At 45.5% G+C, this 21,350-nt stretch overlaps 1 protein-coding gene across 1 annotated transcript; it reads right to left on the bottom strand.

The window, feature by feature from the left end:
• Positions 1–1,478: 1,478 nt before the first annotated feature.
• QDPR (quinoid dihydropteridine reductase) lies at positions 1,479–19,621 on the bottom strand. Its single transcript, XM_047857460.1, has 7 exons — positions 19,468–19,621; positions 16,941–17,033; positions 13,237–13,333; positions 10,627–10,767; positions 6,440–6,548; positions 5,148–5,231; positions 1,479–2,144 (listed from the first exon to the last, which is right to left on the bottom strand). Exons 1-7 carry the CDS (start codon positions 19,564–19,566, stop codon positions 2,039–2,041), a joined length of 729 nt encoding a protein of 242 aa, XP_047713416.1. The 5' UTR covers positions 19,567–19,621; the 3' UTR covers positions 1,479–2,038.
• Between the last annotated feature and the right edge of the window lie 1,729 nt (positions 19,622–21,350).

The following is a 21,350-nucleotide window of genomic DNA, read 5'->3' as shown; positions in this document are numbered from 1 at the left end:
TAAGGGAGGGACAAGAGTTTCTCTTGAGCCCACTGGGTCTAGATTGCCTTCAGCTCAAAATACTCTTCATGCCAACGTGGTCCAACTTGGAGTGGCCTGTCCTTGACCCCTACAAAGTATAGTGTCAAGAACGAGAAAAGACTCCTCAAATAGTTAAATATACAATTACCAAATAACCAAGCAACTCCACTCTATCCAAAAGAACTGAAAACACGTACCACATAAATGCTCACAGCCCAATTTACATCAGGCAAAAGTGGACACAATCCTAATATCCACGCAGACAGGTAAATTGTATACACCAAGAATGAAAATACCATCCAGCCCTAAAAAGGAATGAAGCGCTGATACCTGCTACAACATGAACCTGGAAAACCTGTGAAGTAAAAGACACCACGTGCAAAAGGCTGCATATGGTATGATTCCACTCACATGAAATATCCAGAATAGGGAATTGCAGAGTTCACAGAGATCAAAAGCAGACTAGCAGTTGCCGGGGCCTGGTGGCACAGGGAATGGGGAGTGACTGGGCTTTTTTGTTTGTTTATTTTTGAGAGTGAGAGACAGAACGAGAGGTGGAAGGGCAGAGAGAGAGGGAGACACAGGATCCGAAGCAGCTCCAGGTTCTGAGCTGTCAGCACACAGGGCTCAAACCCATGAACCATGAGCTCGTGACATGAGCCGAAGTCGGACGCTCAACCGACTGAGCCGACCAGGTGTCCCAAGGAGTAACTGTTTAGTGGGCATGGGGTTTAATTTTGGATGATGAACAGATTTTGGAAATAGACTGAAGTGCAGGTTAAATAATACTGGGAAAACACTAAATGCTACTGAGTTTTTCCTTTTAAAATGCTTAATTTTTTAATTTGAATTCTACCTCAATAAAAATTGTTGTAAAGAATCAAAAAGGAGGGGTGCCTGGTTTAAATGTCCAACTCTTAATTTTGGCTCAGGTTATGAGCTCAGTCTGTGGGATTAACCCCTGTGCCAGGATCCTCTCTCTCTCTCTCTCTCTCTCTCTCTCTCTCTCTGTGCCCCTCCTCTGCTGGTGCTCTCTCTCGCTCTCTCTCAAAATAAATATTAAAAAAAAAAACAAAAACAAATCAAAAAAGAAAACACATAGTAAAGTCCTTTAAAAACAGCAGCCACTGGTGACTGGGCTTCTGGGCTTTGTTATGCCCCTTACTGGCAATGAGGAGAGTAAGTTCTTTCCCTGGATGTTTCCTCATCTGCACAATGGCCAGGGTGGATCAGATCACTCATTCTCCATTGGTACAGCCACTATCGGCTGCGTGGAGCACTGTTCTAAATACACAGGGCCATCCTGGCGCCCCCAGATTCTGATCTGCCCAAGCAGGAACCGTGCCCGTGTTTTTGTGGTGAAAAGGCTGATCTCAGACAGAGCCCGCCCCCTTCCCATGACTACATCCATCAATGACTGTATTTTAAGCCACAGTTGATTACAGAAAACAACATCATAAATGAAGTGCATTTATTAGGAAGATAAACTCCAAATAACGAGTAGCTCGGAAGTACACTTGGCAACCTCACAGGACGAGATATCTTAACAGAGTCCACGGGATTTTGCTTACACCACAAAAGGAGTTTTAAGGCAGTTCAATTTGGCGGCTACAAACACGATGTGTGTGATATAAACAGAACATTCAAAACTAAGGCCCCCGAACGTCCCCAGTATCAACACATCTCTGAACTAGTCAGGTCGACAGACCCTGTTCAGGACAGAATCCAAGTCTCAAATGCAATTCAGGAGGACGCAGACCCAGAGGCTCTGCTGGATACCTCCTAAACTCGCGCAGCTAACAGACTGTCTGTGCTATTACAGGCCTCCACCCTCATACCTTCTGATTTCACATGCACATTTTACAATGTCCTGGGAGAACAACGCACATTAGGAGAGAGGACAACAGGACTCAGTATCTCATACCACAAACCAGATGACAGAAAACAAAGGACCTACACAGACACACTGAGAGAAACAACTTTTCTGGCAGGTCTCCGGCAGGCAAGGAGACAAAGCTTAAAAATATGCCAGGGTGAGCTCCGTCTTTCCCTCCGTGGTTACCACCTGGATGAGGCTCCCCGAATTCGGTCGGTTTTTCTCTATGATCCAGTCGTGGAAGGTTCTAGAACAAAGAAGATAAGCTTTACATTTTCAAAGCAAAACTCTCGACAACACATGCTTATATTCACATCAGTGGCTTGGGGGTAGAGGACAGCAGCAGCAACTGTGAAAAAGCCACAGGGACACATACCCAGGTCCCCAGTGCCCTCAGTACTCCTTCTAATGTCCAAGTGGCAACATTCGGTGAGACTTTAACTTTGGTTTTTGCATTTTGCTTCATTGTTAGAATCCTTTACAACACAGTAACATGATTTTAAGTGATTTCAAAAAGACTGAAATTAGTTAATTCTAAGAGAAAGACACGTATATACACAATATTTTTAATTTGAGCAAGTGCGTACACAAACAAGCAGGGGAATAGCAGAGGGAGGGAGAGAAGGCTCCACACTCAACACAAAGCCTGACTCAGGGTTTGATCCCACAACACTGGGATCATGACCTGAGCCGAAATCAAGAGTCGGACGCTCAAATGAGTCACCCAGGAGGCCCGAATGTGCACAATTCTTTATACTTTCCCATGTTACCTTTCCAGAAATTTAAAAGAAATTCATTCACTCTTTTTTTTTTTAGTAACCATTCATAGAACACCACAGCAATGGGAAAAGATAGCAAAAAAAAAAAAAAAAAAAAGACTATTACAATAAAATATGTGAAGTGCAGGAATGGGGGAATTAATTACGCTGCATGCAGGGAAGGAACCCTGCCTGGGAGAGTTGGGAAGGCCTCCTCTAAGAAGACAGGAATTAAGAAAGGGCACAGCAAATTCACAACATGCAACAAGTACCTGGTAATTTTTTTTAATGTTTATTATTTTTGAGAGAGAGAAAGAGAGAGAATGACACGAGTGTGAGCAGGGGTGGGGGGAGGGGGGAGAGGGAGATACCGAATCCGAAGCAGGCTCCAGGCTCCCAGCCGTCAGCACAGAGCTCAATGCGGGGCTCGAACTCACACACCCCAAGATCATGACCTGAGCCGAAGTCGGACGCTTAACTGACTGAGCCACCCAGGTGCCCCACAAGTAGCTGATAATTTTCACACAAAACATTTACATTTGAGTACTTGGTCCCCTTGGACAACCCACCAGCTAGGACTCCGGACCTTCTTCAACTAGGAAGCACTCAGGAGTTTCTGGGATATACTTTGGTAGTGACCAGCAGCCTGCTAGACCAGAGCCGATGTTTAACTGTCAAGCCATTCAAGATCCCACTCCAAGGGCCGAACAAGCCAAGGGCAGTTATTCCATAGACCCAACAGCAAAGCACTGCTAAAACTCCCCCAAAGTCCCATCCACGTTGTGACCCATCTCTGGGGCAGGGCAGGGCTTAGGGATGGCTCTGAGGGAGACTGGTCAGATGGCTGGATGTGAAGGGGAACATGCGTTACTCGTGCATGTTTTAAACTGTCTTATTTCGTCTTCATTAGCAGTCTGCAGTAGACAAGGGAAACACCATCATAACCACGGAGAGCAAAGGCTAACATACTCCAGACATTCAAAGTACATTTCATGCCAAACTTCATGTGAGTTTTCAAATCCCACAAAGGTGCCATAATTTCTGGAACAGAGGGTGGCTGGGACTCCACTACTTGGCACTAATTCAGAAACGTGACCCCCCATGGATCCATCAAGAATCCAGGTCATAGATGCTATTGGAAATACTGGCTTTTACAAAGAAGCTCAAATGCAAAACACAATTCAAAACTTGGTAGGCAGAAGCAACTGTGGGCCTAGTTAAGACCACAGGCCCTGCGGTCATACTGCCTGGGTCAAATCCTGGCTCTGCTATGTGATCTAGGGCATGTTATTCATCCCCCTTGCCCCCCATGCCTCAAGTCCCCAAATCTTAAACACAGATGACAGGCCCTCCCTCAGTGACTTGCTATGAACATTAAATAAGTTAGGGGCACCTGGGTGGCTCAGCTGGTTAAGCATCTGACTCTTGATTTAGGCTCAGGTCATGATCTCACGGTTCGTGACTTCAAGGCCGTGTCAGGGAGTGCAGAGCCTGATTGGGATTCTCTCTCTCTCTCTCTCCCTCTTGGGATTCTCATTCTCTGTCTCCCTCTCTCTCTCTCTCTCTGCACCTCCCCCACTCTCTCTCAAAAATAAGTAAACTTAAAAAAAAAAAAGATAACAGTTAAAAAATGGTCCATGATGGCACATAACAAGTGTTCCATAAATACTGGTTCCAAACATAAAAGTCCCAAATGCCTCTCAACTTAATTAAAATGAGATGTAATAGCAGGCCAGAAGCACATTCCAAACTTTGCGAACATCTTGTACACAGCTGTCGAAGCAGCAGACACACCAGCTCTTTGGGGTAAGGCCGTCTCCCGCGTGGGGAGGGCAAGGACATCTTCTTCATCTCCCTGTCCCGGGGCCTAGCCCAGCACCTGGCCCACAGTGGGTGCTCGGGGAATACGTACTTACCACATGGAGGGCTGTGGGGAACTGAGATCCAGACAAACACAAAAGAGTGAGAAAGCTAACTCCTTCTCCATGATCTTCAAATGCCACCCATATCCACAAATGGGTGAATGTGATTTCAGGAACAAAGAACACTCTCTGTGGGTCTGTGGCTCAGCACTAACTCAGACACAGGAGCCCAGATGTTCCCTAGATCACCATCTGACTCCCACACTGCTGCTCCTTGTTAGGAGAGACAATGTTACCAGGAACAGAGGTTTACCGAGCACTTACTACGGGTCAGACATCATGCCAAGCGCTACCACATTTAATCCTCCTGATAATTATGGATTCCATTATACAGAAGGGGAAACTGAGGCCTAGAGCAGTCAGGCCATGCTCAGGCTGGCCAGCTCAAGATTCATGTCAGCACTGTCAACCCCTCCTGAGACTCACTCTGATGTGTCACATACCCTCCAGAGGCCTGGGAACCTCCCAAAGCCACCTGCACTGGGGAGCTAAGAGAACACAGCCTAGTCTGTAAAAGGCAGAGAGATGGGGCTGGAAGGTGCCTGTTACCGACAGTATGTCAATACTCACTCAACCAGGAACTCCAAGGGCGTCCAGGAACTGAAGTCAGCCTCGGGCATTGATTTCCTGTTCATCGGGGTATCCAGGGTAACCCTGCAGTGCACAGAGACAAGCCTGTTGTGTGTGCCTCCCTTCTGTAAGAATTATAGCTGCCCAGTCCTCCTTAGCCAGGAAAATGCAATGTGAGCCTTTGGCACCAAGGGTGGCCGCATTCACATGGGGAGATCACAGGAGACAGACAGAGGCCAGGAAGCCCGCCACATATACAGAGATTACGTCCGAGCATAATTCAGTAAAGTGCTCTGTGACTCACCCTTCAGGCAGACAGGAACAAAACAAAAGAGCCTTTTTAAAAATACAGTTTTGCCTTTTCTTAAATATAGTCTTTATTAAAGTAAACTGCTTTGCAATTTGTATCTTCTTCACTCCCTAAAATGTAGCAGACTCATTTCTCACGATTTTTAAAGTGTAATAATAATATTTCTTTAAGTAGGGGAAAAAGACAGTCTCATCCTTCGTTTGGGGACTGTTTCCTATGAAACCTTATGATTTTCAGCAAAAGGCTACAGAACTCAGATATGTAGGACTCTCCCAAGAACATTCAGGACTCAGAAATCATTCAAAATAGCTGGGGGAGCAGGTCACGGAATCACAGAAGCTCACAAACAAAAGGGAGCTGGAAAGCCCTGTGCCCTAGCAGGTCCCAACGTCCCTTTTAGAACTACAGGCAAGAGACAAGCGGGTTGGTGCTGGGATCCTTCCAGCAGGAAGGAACCCCACCTCCAAAGCAGCTGCCTTGCCTGGGGCCAGTGACAGGGACCTTCTTCCAGGTCACAAATAGGAACGTGTCCCTGTTTCCCATATTCTCCCTCAGACACCACTGTCCCCACCTCCCCCCCACCACACACACACACACACACACACACACACACACACACAAATACACACATGCAAAGACTAAAGTACAATCTCTCTTCCACTGGCCTTACAATGACTTGAAAGAATACAAATATTAAAAAGAAATGCATAGACTACTTTTAATAAGGAGGGACAGAGGGACAGATGGAGGGAAGGAAAGAAAACAAGGAAGAGGAAGACAGACAGACAGACCCGTCCCACCAGCCAACCATTCTGGACAGCCTGGGACGCTCCAACATCTGAAGAAGTATCTTTAGGGCCTCTGGCGAATGTGAGAAGCCAAGGTGACAGGACACACAAGTCCCTGGTGAAGAGCTACTCAAATGTTAAGTCCTGGCAGCGAGGCAGAGGCGGGGAGTGAGCGGGGAGCCCCGACCACTTACGGGAGCACAGCGATGGCCGCAGAGCCGGAGGGCATGCCGCTGTTCTTTCCGGCGAGGCTCTGGCAGAGCTGATGAACAGCACCCTTGGCCATGCCGTAGCCAATCATCCCTGGGGAGGGGGGAGAAAACAGTTCAGTGACCAGTGGCCACCACTAGTGTGTCCAGAGAACCCCATACCGGGCTGGGAAGAAGAGAAGGATGGACACCTGTGGAGAGAAAGTGAAAGGGACATAGTATTCAAGGGCACCTACTATTCACCTGGCAGTTGACATTTACCGTAAAAACCATGAGGTTCATCTTATTTTACTGCTGAGCCAACGGGGAGGCACCGTCAGGGTGAGTAACGTGCCCAGGCTCACACGCAGACTTGCACCGAGGCTAGAGGCCAGGCAAGAGCTGCGTCTAAACCCTCAGGTTGGTAACTTGTGGGCGAGATGGAGCACTCATCTGGAATGCACGCTGCCCAAGTTCAAATCCCAGTTCTTCCACTTACCACTACAGAAATCCCAGGCAAGTTCTCAAAACCTTTCTAAGCTTGGGTTACCCCATCTGTAAAATGGGGATAAAGTACTTAATTGTGGGCTCAGCACAGGGTAGGTGCTCCCTAAATGTTTCCCATCAAATTAACAAAAGTAATATGCCCTGGAGTCCCACACGCTGTTTAAAGTATAGCAATTGAGCAATTTTCACGTGAGTATACATGCTACCTATTAATTTTCCTTTCTTCCCGCTGGCCAATCACTGTTTGCTGACTGAATGAAGCAAGGCATGTCTTTTACTAGGACCAGTTTCTATGTCCCCCACAGCACCGAGCTGTGGATTCTCACTAACCAACAACAAAGAAGCATGGTTAGTTGTTGCAGACACCTCTCCTCCTCCTGAAAACCACTGTTTCTTTCGAAGATCAGCAGCCTCCTTAAAAAAAAAAAAGAACCCAGCGCACATGCTGTTCAAAGTGTAACAGATGAGGAGGCCTCAAAGGTCCAGGGGGAGGTGGGGATCACAGCCCAGCCGAGGAACCAATCACTAACCTCTTCAACAGCCACCCTGAATTGCAAAAGAGGGTCAAGGTCTCAAACAGTTATTTAGAAGCACAAGAAGGTTTCACCATCTCTGGCTTCTCTGTTTAATCAGGGGCAGGAGGCCAACAGTGATATAAAGATTTACCTCTGCACGACTGAAATAAATCAATGTACAAATCTTATTCATCCAGCCCCAGTCCCCAGCAGACGCCCAGGGGCCCCTCTTCATTCTATTCAAACAATATGATGCAGAAAGAAACAAGCAACCAGCAACAAGCTACCGGCATCCTTAATGGTTTGATTCCGCGGGATTCTACATGATGTTGGTAAGAGGGTCATTTGCAAGATGCAAAAACAAACAAACAAAAAAAAGCATTCATTAAAAAGATAAATACTTTTCCTCTCAATATAAAATGATCAATGTAGTCCCTAAGGACTGATTCCCAAACACAGCACAGATCCCTAAGCGGTCAACAAGTGATTGCCATCAATTCTGATAGTTTATCGTCCAGGAGACAGGAGACAGTCTATAAATAACAAGCCTAGACACAGGAGCGTGGGGTTTTCTGAGTACCTTTCCAAGTGAACACTTTCCAGTTTTGAACAACCCTTCTTGTGATGAAGGACCACTAAGCCCGTCTGTCATTTGTTTCTGGACTATATACATAGATTTCCCTAGATGACTCCAGGATCGGAATCGAAGTTAAAACATTTCATGACTCAAATAAATTTAACAACATCTAACTAAGAACTTAAAGATGAACAAGCTTATTAACATGTAAAGCAGAAATAGTTGGGTTTTTTAAAGTCTGGAATAAATAACAAAAGTTCACATTTACTACTGACTCTATAATCTTTCTAAGCCATTAAGAGATTTGCAAGTCACAACCACCATATAGAGGAGGTAGTATTATTTATCCCCATTTAACAGATGGCAAAACTGAGGCTCAGAGAGGTTAAGTAATTTGCCAAATATTACACAGTAAGTGGCAAAACCACCTCAGAAAACCAACCTGGGTAGTTCTAGAACCTCCCTTTTTTTTATATAGAAGTTTATTTATTTTGAGAGAGAGACAGCGAGCATGAGCGTGGGAGAAGCAGAGAGAAAGGGAGAGAAAGAATCCGAAGCAAGCTTTGTGCTGCCAGCACAGAGCCCAATGGGGCTCAATTTCACGAACCATGAGATTATGACCTCAGATGAAATCAAGAGTCGGACCCTCAACCAAGTCACCCAGGTGCCCCCAGAACCTGCAGTCTTAACCAGCATCCAAAACTATAAATAAAAAAGATATTTAAAGACCAAAACAAAGAAAAAGACTATTTCATCCTTTAGAAAAATTAGTCTTTTAGTTGTAAGGTTTCTTTTTTAAATGTCAAGCCATTACTCATTTTTCTATTCACTTTCTACTGGCTCTGCCCTATGTCACCTTTGATAAAAACCAGATCTCAACCAAACCAACATCGAACATTTACACAGCTTTAATTATTGGAATAGCCATGGGCCTGTAAGATCACATGCTCTGAGAAATCTAATGAGAAAGTGAGTGGCAGGAAATTGTTAATTTATTAAGAGGACTCATAGTTCAGTGACTTACATTAAAATTGAAAAGGCGCTCCAGATCTCTACCACTTACTAAAGAGACCCCAAAAAAATTCCCCTTTCTTTTTAACGTTTATTTATTTTTGAGAGAGAGAGAGAGAGGGTGCATGTGAGTGGGGGAGGGGCAGAAAAAGAGGGAGACAGAGGATCCGAAGCGGGCTCTGCGCAGGCAGCAGAAAACCCATGTGGGGCTTGAACTCATAACCATGAGATCAAGATTCGAGGCGAAGTCAGTTGCTTAACCAGCTGAGCCACCCAGGCACCCCATCCCCTCCTTTTTTTAAAGAAGAGTTTACTTAGGTGGTCGACGTAGACACTTTCCACCTCCCTGTGCTGTCCCCAACCCCACTTAAGTTTCGTTAGCCTCATTCCAAAGGGAGTGCTACGGGTTGAATCGTATCCCCCCTCCCACTCCCAAATTCATGTGTTGACGTCCTAAACTTCAGTATCTCAGAAGGTGATTGTATTTGGAGACAGGGTCTTTAAAGAGGTAATTAAGTTAAAATGAGGTCTTTAGAGCGGGCCCTAATGCAATCTGACTGGTCTCCTTACAAGACAAGGACATCAGGACACAGACACATGCAGAAGGACATCCATGTGAGGACACAGGGAGAAGACGGCCATCTGCAAGCCAAGGAGAGAGGCTCCAGAAGAAACCAAACCTTCCCACACCTTGATCTCAGACTTTCCAGCCTCCAGGAACTGTGAGAAAATAAATTTCTGTGTTTAAGCCCTACAAACCATGGTCCGTTTTCATGACAGTCTCCCAGGAAATACACAGAATAAAAATCCAAAGGAAATCACGGTTCTGTTCTGATGCAGCATAAGAAGCACACAATTCAGAAACGATCAGGGTTTTGGTTCAAAGTGTAATTACAGCTTACTTATTACATAATGACAAGGTCCTGAACCTAAGTTCTAGTTCGCTTCCCTGTAAATGAAAAAGGTAGTAACGGTCCACCGCAGGATTAAATGAGAATATATGTGAGAGAAAAGAGCAACTATGAGAAGACTCGGCAAGTGGTGGGCATTGTATATACATCGACGCCTCTCATGCCTCACAGTTACGCTTCAGGGAGGTGTTACTGCCATTTACGATTAAAGAAACTAGAGCAGAATTTGGTCAAAGACCTCAAATAATCTGTTCAAAGCCACTCAACTAAAGTGAAGAATCCACAGTCAGCTCTCTTACCGAAAGCCCCACCATTTCCAGGGGCTGAGCTGCTTCTCAGGGACACACGAACACAGGGTGATGAAGATACAACTTATTTATTAACTGATTAGTATCCACCTCCTTACCATTCATGCCCTGGGTGGATCCCAGATGAATGGAGTGGTGGGAGTCCCAGATTACAGGACTCTGCACCCACCATGCACATGAAGACAATGCAAACAGAAGGGGTCAGAGCCCTACCCCTAAAAAAAGCCAGGAAGCACACTCCACCCAGCTGTAAAGCCTCCTGGAGGCTAAAGGGCTCCCAGGTCCCTCACCTAAGGAAGCATCCAGCAGCCCAGGGGGCGAGGGCAAGCACTCCCATTTCACACACTGGGAAACGAAGGCCTACCGGGAGTCCCGTCCAGGGCGGCCTTGGCACCAGCCAAGGTGAGGAGGCCTCCTTCTTTGAGGTGCCTGGTGGCCAGGTGGCTGGAGATGATCGACGTCCACATGCTCTGCTTCCACATCAGGTCACAGTTTTTAAAGAGAGCTGAATGAGAAAACAACATGTGAGCCGAGCATTCACAGGGAAGAGACTGAAAGGTAAGCTCCACTCACGGCGTCCCATGAGGAGGCGTTGACAGCCACTCCTGCTCTCTCAGTCCCTGACTACAAGGTCCAGTACAAAACAGCACAGGGCCGTGGTCAGAGACCTGGGTTCGAATCCAGGCCATGTGACTACCCGAGTCTCGAGTTTCCTCACCTGTAAGGTGGTTAAAATTTTAGCCAATAAATGAGCACTGTTAACAAATAGGCTGAACTGGCTTTAACTCAGAAATTGTTCTACTTTATGAAGGACAGTAGATTTGTAATAAGAAGCTATACGTCTAAGTCAAGTTTTACCTGTGATCAATCTGAGGCACTTATACTGCATGGACACAAAGAGGGTTCTTATAGAGCACATTTTTTTATGGCTGAAAGTTGAATGCCAGCTTTAAAGACTCTTTAGAAGAAAGCTGCTCAGACAATCATTTCATGCTTATTTTAATCCTCTGACCTTGCCCAAGACATGGTGGGGAATAAGTGGTAACGTGATCACATCACCAGCTGGGCAAGACACCCAGAATCCAGAAAGCAATCCCTCCTGAGACCAGAGGAGGGGTCTTCAGTAAGTGATAACCAAGGTATTACATTTCCCGGCTACAAAGAACTAGACAAAAACAAAAGTATGGATCCACATTTATCAATTCTTGTTCCCGAAACACACAGAAGGCCATCAGGGTGTTCAGCCAACCTGATCACCCCACAAAATACCAATTTTATATTTAACTGATTCCACAGAATATCAATTCCTTTTTAAAGAGCTTTGACTTTGTGGGTTCAAACCCCGCGTCGGGCTCGACACTGACAGCTCAGGGCCTGGAGCCCGCTTCAGATTCTATGTCTCTCTCTCTCTGCCTCTCCCCTACTCACACTGTCTCTCTCTCAAAAATAAATAAATATTTTAAAAATTAAAAAAAAGAGCTTCGAATGATAAACATAGAAGGAATAACAAAATTTAAAAACTGCTGACTCAGGCAGAGATTATCAACGGAGGCTTAAAACCAATAGGTTTGGGGAATTTGAGACCCTCAAGGTGCTTAAAAATAGGATACTCACACATGATGCAGAAGTAGCATCCCACGGATCACTTACTGATCGCAAACAGAAAAACGTACCTTTACGATGGAAGTCTGCCGCTACCACCCTAATCAAGCACCGTTTGGCATCACTATGGATCGGTACGGTGATCTGACAGGGTAAGTGTCCCCACATGATGTCACAGGAAGCACATGATGTCACATCACTCAAGAGGAACTCTCGCCTCCAAAACATTCAACTCGAATCTAATTAAGTCTCTAGACCTAAATTCTAGTTCACAAGAAATACCATGGACAGAGGAACAGGTAAATGACACCTTACAGAAATGGCTGGACAAATTCGGTCTGTGGAACTTTCTCTGGGAAAAGTGCCCTGTCTACCACCAAGTCTATCACAGAAGAAAAAAGTAATTCTAGATTAAGAGACTAAAAATAACAACAAAATGCAATGCACAAACCCTGACTGGAAAATACATTTAGGCGGGAAAAAACTATAAAAGATTTGGAATAAACTGGAGAATTCGAATACAGGCTGAGTTTTATTAATCTTACGGAATTATTATTAATTTTCTTAGGTATGGTCACAGTATTAAGATAATGTAGGAGAATGAGTTTACTCCCTGAAGATATATGCAGAAGTGTGCTGAAATTCTTACTTTCAGATAGTTAACAAAAAAATACACACGCAGAATACATATGTACAAGAAAACAAGAAAGCACACGTATGGCAAATGTTAATATCTGAATTTAGAGGGCACAGGGTGTTCAATGAACTGTTCTTCCCATTTTTCTGTATGTTAGAAAATTTTCATAATAAATATTGGAAAACATACTCAGCTTTAATAAATGCTCAATTTTTAGTCCTTTTTTTTAGAAATTTATTTGAGAAAGAGAAAGAGAATAGGTGCACACGCGGGTTTGAGGAGAGAGAGAGTGAGAAAGAATCCCAAGCAGGCTCCGTGCTGTCAGCCCAGAGCCCCAAGAGGGGCTCCGCCTCACAAACCATGAGATGGTGACCTGAGCTGAAATCAAAAGACAGATGCTTGACAGACTGAGCCACCCAGGTGCTCCTTGAGTCCTTCCGACTTTCAGAATGATCTATTTCATACACATCCCCCCGTTCCCACCCAGTAATAGGCCCTGAAAGACTGGGATGGAAACAATACTTATTCCATTCTGCTTCTACTTCAAACTTCAAACTTAACGTCTCTCTCCCGTAACCCTCGTTATGGGAAGTGTTTTCTTCATCCGTCAAATGGGATGTTAATCCCTACTGCACAGACCTCCCAAAGGTTCTGGGAGAAATACAGAAAAACCTGTCTTTGCCAGCTGGACAAAATGCAGAGCAGAATGAATGATTCACTGAGAAAAGGACTCACACTTGGATTTGGCATTGCCTCCGGCCCATCCTCCAGCCACACAAAGGATTGCATCCACCTTCTCTTCACCCAAGAGCTTTCCGACCTCAGCTGTCACCTTAAACAAAAGGGACAAAAAAGGTGCAATAAGCAGTCAGGTAAACCCAAACAGACTAATGTCCTTACAGATGCCTCAGTTTATTTTTCACTCGTTTTGAAGTCAGTTACCAGTACCTGGCAATTAACCCTTTGAAGATTAGAGGAAGGACCAATCTACAGTAAGCATCTTAGACAGTGAAACCCAACTACATTTCAATGTGATTTTTAGAAAGCAATCTAGGGGCGCCTGGGTGGCACAGTCGGTTAAGCGTCCGACTTCAGCCAGGTCACGATCTCGCGGTCCGTGAGTTCGAGCCCCACGTCAGGCTCTGGGCTGATGGCTCAGAGCCTGGAGCCTGTTTCCGATTCTGTGTCTCCCTCTCTCTCTGCCCCTCCCCCATTCATGCTCTGTCTCTCTCTGTCCCAAAAATAAATAAACGTTGAAAAAAAAAAAAAAAAGAAAGCAATCTAGAGTCTTCTTTTGGGATGGTTAAGACATTAGCACCCCTGGAAGAGAGCAATGAATAAAGAAAAGCAGGAAAAGGTTTTTAAAAAATCACCAAGAGCTTCAATGCCCACAGCTAACCTTCCGGTCTATTTCTTTCCAGACTTTCTTCACACATCACAATCTCAATCTGAGATAATCTATTCTTTTCTACCCTCCTTACAAACATCCCTTTAACTGCAACTCCAAACCATAAGTGCCAACAGGAAATATTTTTAAAAAGAGCAACAAAAAATAGTCAACTATACTTCATGTAAAAAAAAAATATAGTCAATGGCAAAATGTTAGTAAATACCAGGTACATGGGTGATCATTTCTCTCTTCTGTTTGAAATTTTTAAAATGTTGAAAATACATACATGTCATTTTGTTACAATTTATTAAAACAAAAATCTGGCAAGACAGGCAAGTCTGGCCATCGACCGCTTTCACATTCATTTCTCCAGAATGGCTGAAACGACTTAACCCAAGACCGTGTATCTTTGCCTGTGGTAAGTTAGTCCCCTACCTCTTTCCCCAGCAATTTCTGAAGCCTCACATCACTCCTTCAAAGAGAACACTTTGGCAATGGAAACCAATCTTTCATCTCCCTACACCCCATACCTACATCTTTCCTTTTAAGAAATTCCTGAACTTCTGAATTCTTTTTTTTTTTTTAATTTTTTTTCAACCTTTTTTATTTATTTTTGGGACAGAGAGAGACAGAGCATGAACGGGGGAGGGGCAGAGAGAGAGGGAGACACAGAATCGGAAACAGGCTCCAGGCTCTGAGCCATCAGCCCAGAGCCTGACGCGGGGCTCGAACTCACGGACCGCGAGATCGTGACCTGGCTGAAGTCGGACGCTTAACCGACTGCGCCACCCAGGTGCCCCCCTGAACTTCTGAATTCTTAAACCAAGTCCTGTTACCAAAAGCCCAGATCCCAGCTGCCAGAAGTTGGCTATCTCCCAATGTCCATATGTACACACAACCTTGTACATGCTCATCTTTTCAGGGAAACATGGAGCCGGAGAAACAAGGCACCTGTTTGATTTTTACAATATCTATGCCTTTAATTCCTTCCCCTTAAATTTTGCTCTCTGCCCAATGGTTTTCATAGACTTAATGCCTTTCTCATGTCTTCATCTCCTATCTCTAGTGAATCTCATGCCTAGGGGGCCAATTTTACATGGGTTAGGATTAAATTTCCTCTTCTGAAGCCTTAAAAACAAACACTGGAGGTCATGCTGTTTATCTGGAGCAGAAGAGCCAGTGACAGACACTGATCACAGAGAACCACAGCCAGAAGAGCCGCCGCCCAGGTGCCCCACAACTCCCCATTTCTAAAAGGGAGATCAGTCAGAAACGTTTTGCGAGTGTTACAGAAGTGAAGCAAGTTGATGTGAATAAAGCACTCAGGATGATGCCTGACACAAAACTATGCCTTGTTGGGTTTTATTATTAAGCCCATTAAGGCCAGTAAGTAATCATTAAGTACAGGAAACATTAGGATCAGATTAAGTAAAAACAACAAAAATCTATATTCTGCAAAGTCAGCTGGCTTTTTATATTCTAACCTCTGTGAAACCGATGCTTTAGAAAGAGTAAGTGAGCAGGAGAGTATCCTCAGTATGGGCTTTTTTCTTTTTTTTATTTTTGGACTTATACACACGTTTGGAGAAATGGACTGGAAGGAAATACTACAAAACATTAACTGCATAATGGGACTAAAAATGACTTCCCCGTTCTTTTTGCTTAATTGTATTTTCTACATCATACATGTATCACCTTTAAAATTTTAAATATTCTTGGGACACCTGGGTGGCTCAGTTGGTTAAGCATCCAACTCTTGGTCTCAGCTCAGGTCATGATCTCACAGTTCGTGGGTCTGAGCCCCACATCGGGCTCCGTGCTGACAGCATGAAGCCTGCTTGGGATGCTCTCTCTCCCCCTCTCTCTGCCTCTCTACTGCTCACATGCTCGCTCTCGCTCTGGCTCGCTCTCTCTCAAAATAAATAAATAAACTTTAGAAAAATTTTAAAGCATAGCTAATACCATTAAACATCAGACCCTCAGTAGTGTTCAGATTACTAGGGAGAATGTAACTAAACAAAAAGCAGACTCTGAGCTTACTGAAGTTGTTAGTTAAGTCTCTTATTAGGAAATCCCATGCTCTCTACTCCACCACGAGCTAGCTTTTTGGCCATGTCACTTAGTGTCTCATCTCCTAAGCTATAAAATGGGTCTACCCCCACCTGCCCGCCTGCCTCACTGAGTGCTTGCCTGTAAAAGTACGTCACATCACACAAAGAATAATGCGGAGATTTCCTTGGGAACATGGGCTGCAGCGCTGACATGAGAACCACAGAGAGCACAGTCGCCCATGCAGCTTATGGGAACGGCTCTTCCAGAAAGGTCGGCCCATGTAAGAGCATCTCTGATATTTATACCAACATGGCCATCAAACTGTCACTGTCCTTCTGGGCAATGACACTATCACAGGGAGAAACAGGGGTATTTCACAGTTTATGTATTCATTGGACTTCTTGTTTTACCATAAGCATATCATTGTAGAATTAAAATTACCCTGTTTTGTTAGGGTTCATGCTTTGAACTAGGGAGCTCCACTTTTTAGAATGCATCCTAAATAATCAGAGATAGAGACAAAGATGTTCAGCACAGGATTCCTGATAATGGTAAAAAAGAAAAACTGCAAGCCATTTCAACGTGCAGGAAGTAGAAACTAAAGAAATTAAAAAATACATGCTGACACAGAGGGGTTTTTTCAAGTGACCTGAGAAGTATTTAAATTAAGTATTAAGTTAAAAAAAAAGCTGACCATAAAATATAAAATACAAGATTATCTCAACTTACAAAACTAAAAACATATAGGATGCATAGGAAAGACAAGAAAATGGGCCAAAATGTGAATAGTGGGCTAAAGAAATGGATTATGAGTAATTTATCCTCTTTATATTTTTTTCACTTTTTCCAAATTTCCCCCAATGAGCACAAATGGCTTTCATAAACAGAAAGCACTAACTGGAGGAAAAAAAAAAAAAAAAAAGAATGCATTACCAGAGGAAACCGCTCCCCAGGGTTTCCCTACCACAATGCTAGGTGGGTCTTTTTCTGGAATTACCTGGTCGGCCTGCTCCGTAAATGAGTCTGTCATTCTAACCACGACACTAGCACTAGCCTCTTCATTCTCCACCACGTCGATGCTGGCAACCCACTGGAGTGAAAGAGAAAACAGCTCTGGTCAAGAGACAATTAGTTGTTTTCCCAGAAAGATCCACACTCAGAAATGGGGGCAGTGTAGACAGATGAGAGGCTTAAATGAAAACCCACCAGAGATAGAGAACAAACTGAAGGTTGATGGGGGGTGGAGGAGAAGGGAAAGTGGGTGATGGGCACTGAGGAGGGCACTTGTTGGGATGAGCACTGGGTATTGTATGGAAACCAATTTGACAATATATTTTAAAACAACAACAACACCACCAGAGAAAGAATCTCACTACTGACCTCTCATGCTCCTTACACACATTTGGCTTCAGCCAGTCCACTCCTTACTAAGCCCCAGCCTAGCCCATCTGAACCCCAAACACCTCACCTTCCTCCTCCACTCTCACCTCTTAAGGCAAACCCTGCACTTCCAGCGACCCCTTGACCAGAGCAAAAAAGCAAAACAGCTTTGTTTGTAAAGGGCCAGAAAGTAAATACTTTCGGCTGGCCATATGGTCTGTGTTGCATCTACTCAAATCTGCTGTTGTGATGGCAGAGCACCCCAGACAATATAGATAAATGAAGGAGTGTGCCTACATCCAATAAAACTTCAGGCACTAAAACCCCAGAAATGTGAATTTCATGTAAGTTTCACATGGTACAAAATTCTATTTTTTTTATTTTTTCCCCAACCATTTAAAAATGTGAAACCATTCTTAGTTCTTGGGTTGTACAAAAACAGACAACAGGCCTAGTCTTCCCGGGAGGACTAAAGTTTTCAGACCCCTGCCCTAGAGCACAGAAGGATAGCTTTGGGTTTGGGAATCAGACCAAAGTTTGAATCCTGGCCCTGCAAGACAGTGGCTTTCTCATAGAGGTTAACAATTAACAGGATTAATGTGAAAATTCACTGAAATGGAGCATGCTACAGCTCCTGGCACAGGTGACACACAGTTCCTACTCAGAAAGTTCCAGGGCCCTGAGGTTCACAGGACCCAGAGATATATATCTCTACCACAAGCTATGAAGAACACAGCATCCATTTAAGAACACTCACTACTTCTATGTCACCAGCCACGGGGGGATACAGACACAAAGAAAAGGTTGTATCCCAGTCCCTCCCAGAGTTCCTAGAAATGTAGGGGTGGGGACGGGGGAGACAGAGTCCAAGGTAAATCAGCTTGTCAGATTCTGCCAAGTCAGAAATAAACCAAAGTGGCCCCAACAGGGGGAAGTGCTCCCACCGGGGAAAGGCACAGTTCTCACATCTGTAACACATGGATACCAACAGGATTCACTAAATTCAAGTTTGGGGAAGAGTAAATGAAATTAATAAGAGTATGTGAGAACACAGTGCCTAGCCAACACTCCTAATAACACTGTCACCACCATCCACCTCCACAGACCCTGGAAGATGCCTCAAATAGTCTTCCAAGTTGAGTAAAAAGACAGTGGTGTGCTTAGAATCCATTAAAAGTCCTATACCAGAGGCTGAGCCAAAAGAAAATCCTGGAACCCTTTCTTCCTGGTCCCGGGGCTACCCTGGCCCAGGCTGCTGCTACAAACTAAAACCCCGAGGCAAAACTCCCCAGAGCTCCAGCACATTTTGTGCAAGTGACAGCTGCAGGGAGGAGACAGAGGGCGGAGTCCCCACCAGAAAAGCACTGAGCCCTCCAGAGCTGCTGGGGTCAGGGTCCCTGGCCATACGTCAGCTCCGCTCCTACTAGCCCCCTACAAGAAGCAATACCCGATTATTCCAAGTAGTTCAAATAGTCTTTCCAAAACAAAGAAGCCACCAGCATTGGTGGGGCTCAGCCCTCCAACAATCGGGTGCAAGGCTGGCTGAAGGAACCGGGGTAATTACAGCAATACTAATAGCTAACATTTAAACAGCTTTTACCACAAGTCAGATACTTTACAAGCACACCAATGATCTCATTCAATTCGCACAAGCCCCTAAGGGGTAAATACTAGTATTATCCCCATTTTAAAGACGGGGAAACTGAGGTTCGCGGGCTTTAATCAATCAGTTAACGACTAGTAACCCGCGCCACGCAGTCTAATTCCAGAGCCTTCCTTCTCATTGTTTCTCCAGGTACCCTCAAGCCCGCTCCTCTTTATTCCCCTCTGGAATTCTCTCCGAAGCCATTCCAGACTTTCTGGGCCTGGCGGAGCGGGCAGCCCCATCCCCCACCTCCTTGCAGAGCAAAGGCCCCGCACCTAGGATGCCGCGTAGGCACGCACTCGTAGCCAGGAACAGAGCAGTAGACCTGTGCACGCACGTGCAAGCACTCACGTCTGGCCTGTACACGGGCCCCGGGCTTTAACCAGACTGCCCCCCAGGGCCGCACCGGTAAGCCCCTCCGCTCCCCAGTCACCAGCGTACCCGCCCGCCACCCAACCCGAAGGTGCCGCAAAGCCCCGCGGAGACCCGGCCGAATTACCCAGTTGCGGGCCCGGAACGCCTGCACGCATCGGGAGCCGAGCGCGCCCCTCCCGCCGTACACCAGCACCCGGCGCGCCTCTCCAGCGACCGCCGCCATCCCGCTCCGCCTCCCGCTCGGCTCCCGAAGCTCCGAATGCCCGGAGCCCGAACGCGGCGCCCCGGCTCGCCCGGCCCCGCCCCGGCCGGCCCACCCACCGGGCCAAGAGGGACCGCGCGGCCGCCGAGCCCGAGCCGCGCCCGCTGCTGCCCCCTAGCGCGCAGCCACGCACCTGACAGCCTGAGGGTGCGCAAGCCGCGCCCCGCCGCCCGCCGGCCTGTAGGTGCTGGGTCCCCGGGATGTGCAGGGCGCAAGGGTGGAGAACAGGTGTGCGCGCGTGTGGGTGGCGCCCACCCTCACGATGCTGAGTTCTGTGGGGGAGACAGGACAAACCACGTATATGTTTTAACCTTTAAATAAGAGTGAAGGCTCTGAAGCCCGATGCCTGGCCCCCTGTTTAATAGCTTTGTAGCGCTAAGCAACTTGCTTAACTGCCCTGTGCCTCAGTCTCCTCTCGGTAAAATGGGAATACTAATAGTCTGTCCTCCTAGCGTTTTGGAAAGGATTTTAAAGGATAATACTAGAGTTCTGAGAGCAGTGCGTGGCTAGTAGTAGGAGCTCAATAAATGCCGACTGAGCGTTATTAATATTGTTTTTGCCGCTACTTTTGTTACAATTCGCTGGACTTCTTAGAGATTGTGAATTTCAGTGCTCTTCCATTTTGGAGGTGGGGATATTTAAATATCTATTTGGGGCCGTATTTGAAAATTAAAAATTGCCAAAACGATACAAAAATTATAGTATACTATATTTTAAATGTCGAACACTTCACAAATTAATGCTTTTAAAACAAACCCAAAAAAAACTACGAAAATTATTACAACAGTTCAAAAAAAATATGAGTACATTTGACACAACAGGCCTTTAAGGGTCTGGTAGAGACACAGCTGAAGATGTGAAGTCCTATAATGCTGTCCTTGGACTTCTGTAACTGTATGTAAGCCTCCATTTGACGAGCATGTTGAAGGTCCACAATTAAGCGCCACCAAATGGTACCAGCTGTCCCCACTGACAGAGCCTACCATTTTCTTTCTTGTAAATTAGTGACTTCTGTCCATGGAATGTGCCCCTAATACAGAGCTTCTCAATCCCAGCACTATCAGTTTTGTGGGGGCAAAGGGGAGGGCTGTACTGTGCATTGCAGGATGTTTATAACATCTCTGGCCTCTACCTCCTAGATGCCAGTAGAGGCCTCCCCGCCCCTCCAGTCATCACAATAAAAAGTATCTCCAAATCTTGCCACGTATCCCCTGAAAGTGTTTCAGAAAAACCCAAGTTCGGCTACCCTTCACTGGAAAAGAGACAGAGTTTTGATTGGAAAAGAATATGAGTTTTATTCGGGAGGCTGGCCACCTGGGGAGAAGGTAGACTCCTGTCCAAAAACCAACTCCAGGGTTTTTGTGTGGCACAAAGACTTTTGAGGAACTTTAGGTCAGTTACTCAGTAAAAGGGGAGCACAGTGGTCTGTAACACTTCTTGATTGTGTGCAGACATTATCTCTGCTATCTCTTGGAGGTTGGTATTTGTTGGTGCCCTAGGAGAAAGGTTGTGCCAGAGGTTTTGGTTCTTCCTAGGAAACAATGCATGATCTGTAGATATACAGAGAAAAGTTTAACCAGTCACTCAGGCTAAAGGTGCTTGCTAAAACTTTAAAGACTACTAAATTGGCTGGAGGGGCCCAGGCGGGGGCCTTAAAGGGGCAAAATCACCCTTTGTTCAGAACTAGTGCCCTAACAGTATTGTAACCTTCTTGACAGCAGGATCCCACGTTGTACATCTTTGTG

Source organism: Prionailurus viverrinus, chromosome B1, assembly GCF_022837055.1.
Source record: "Prionailurus viverrinus isolate Anna chromosome B1, UM_Priviv_1.0, whole genome shotgun sequence".
Lineage (NCBI taxonomy): Eukaryota > Metazoa > Chordata > Mammalia > Carnivora > Felidae > Prionailurus > Prionailurus viverrinus.
Note: the sequence above shows the minus strand (reverse complement) of the source record. Positions and strands in the feature narration are given on the sequence as shown.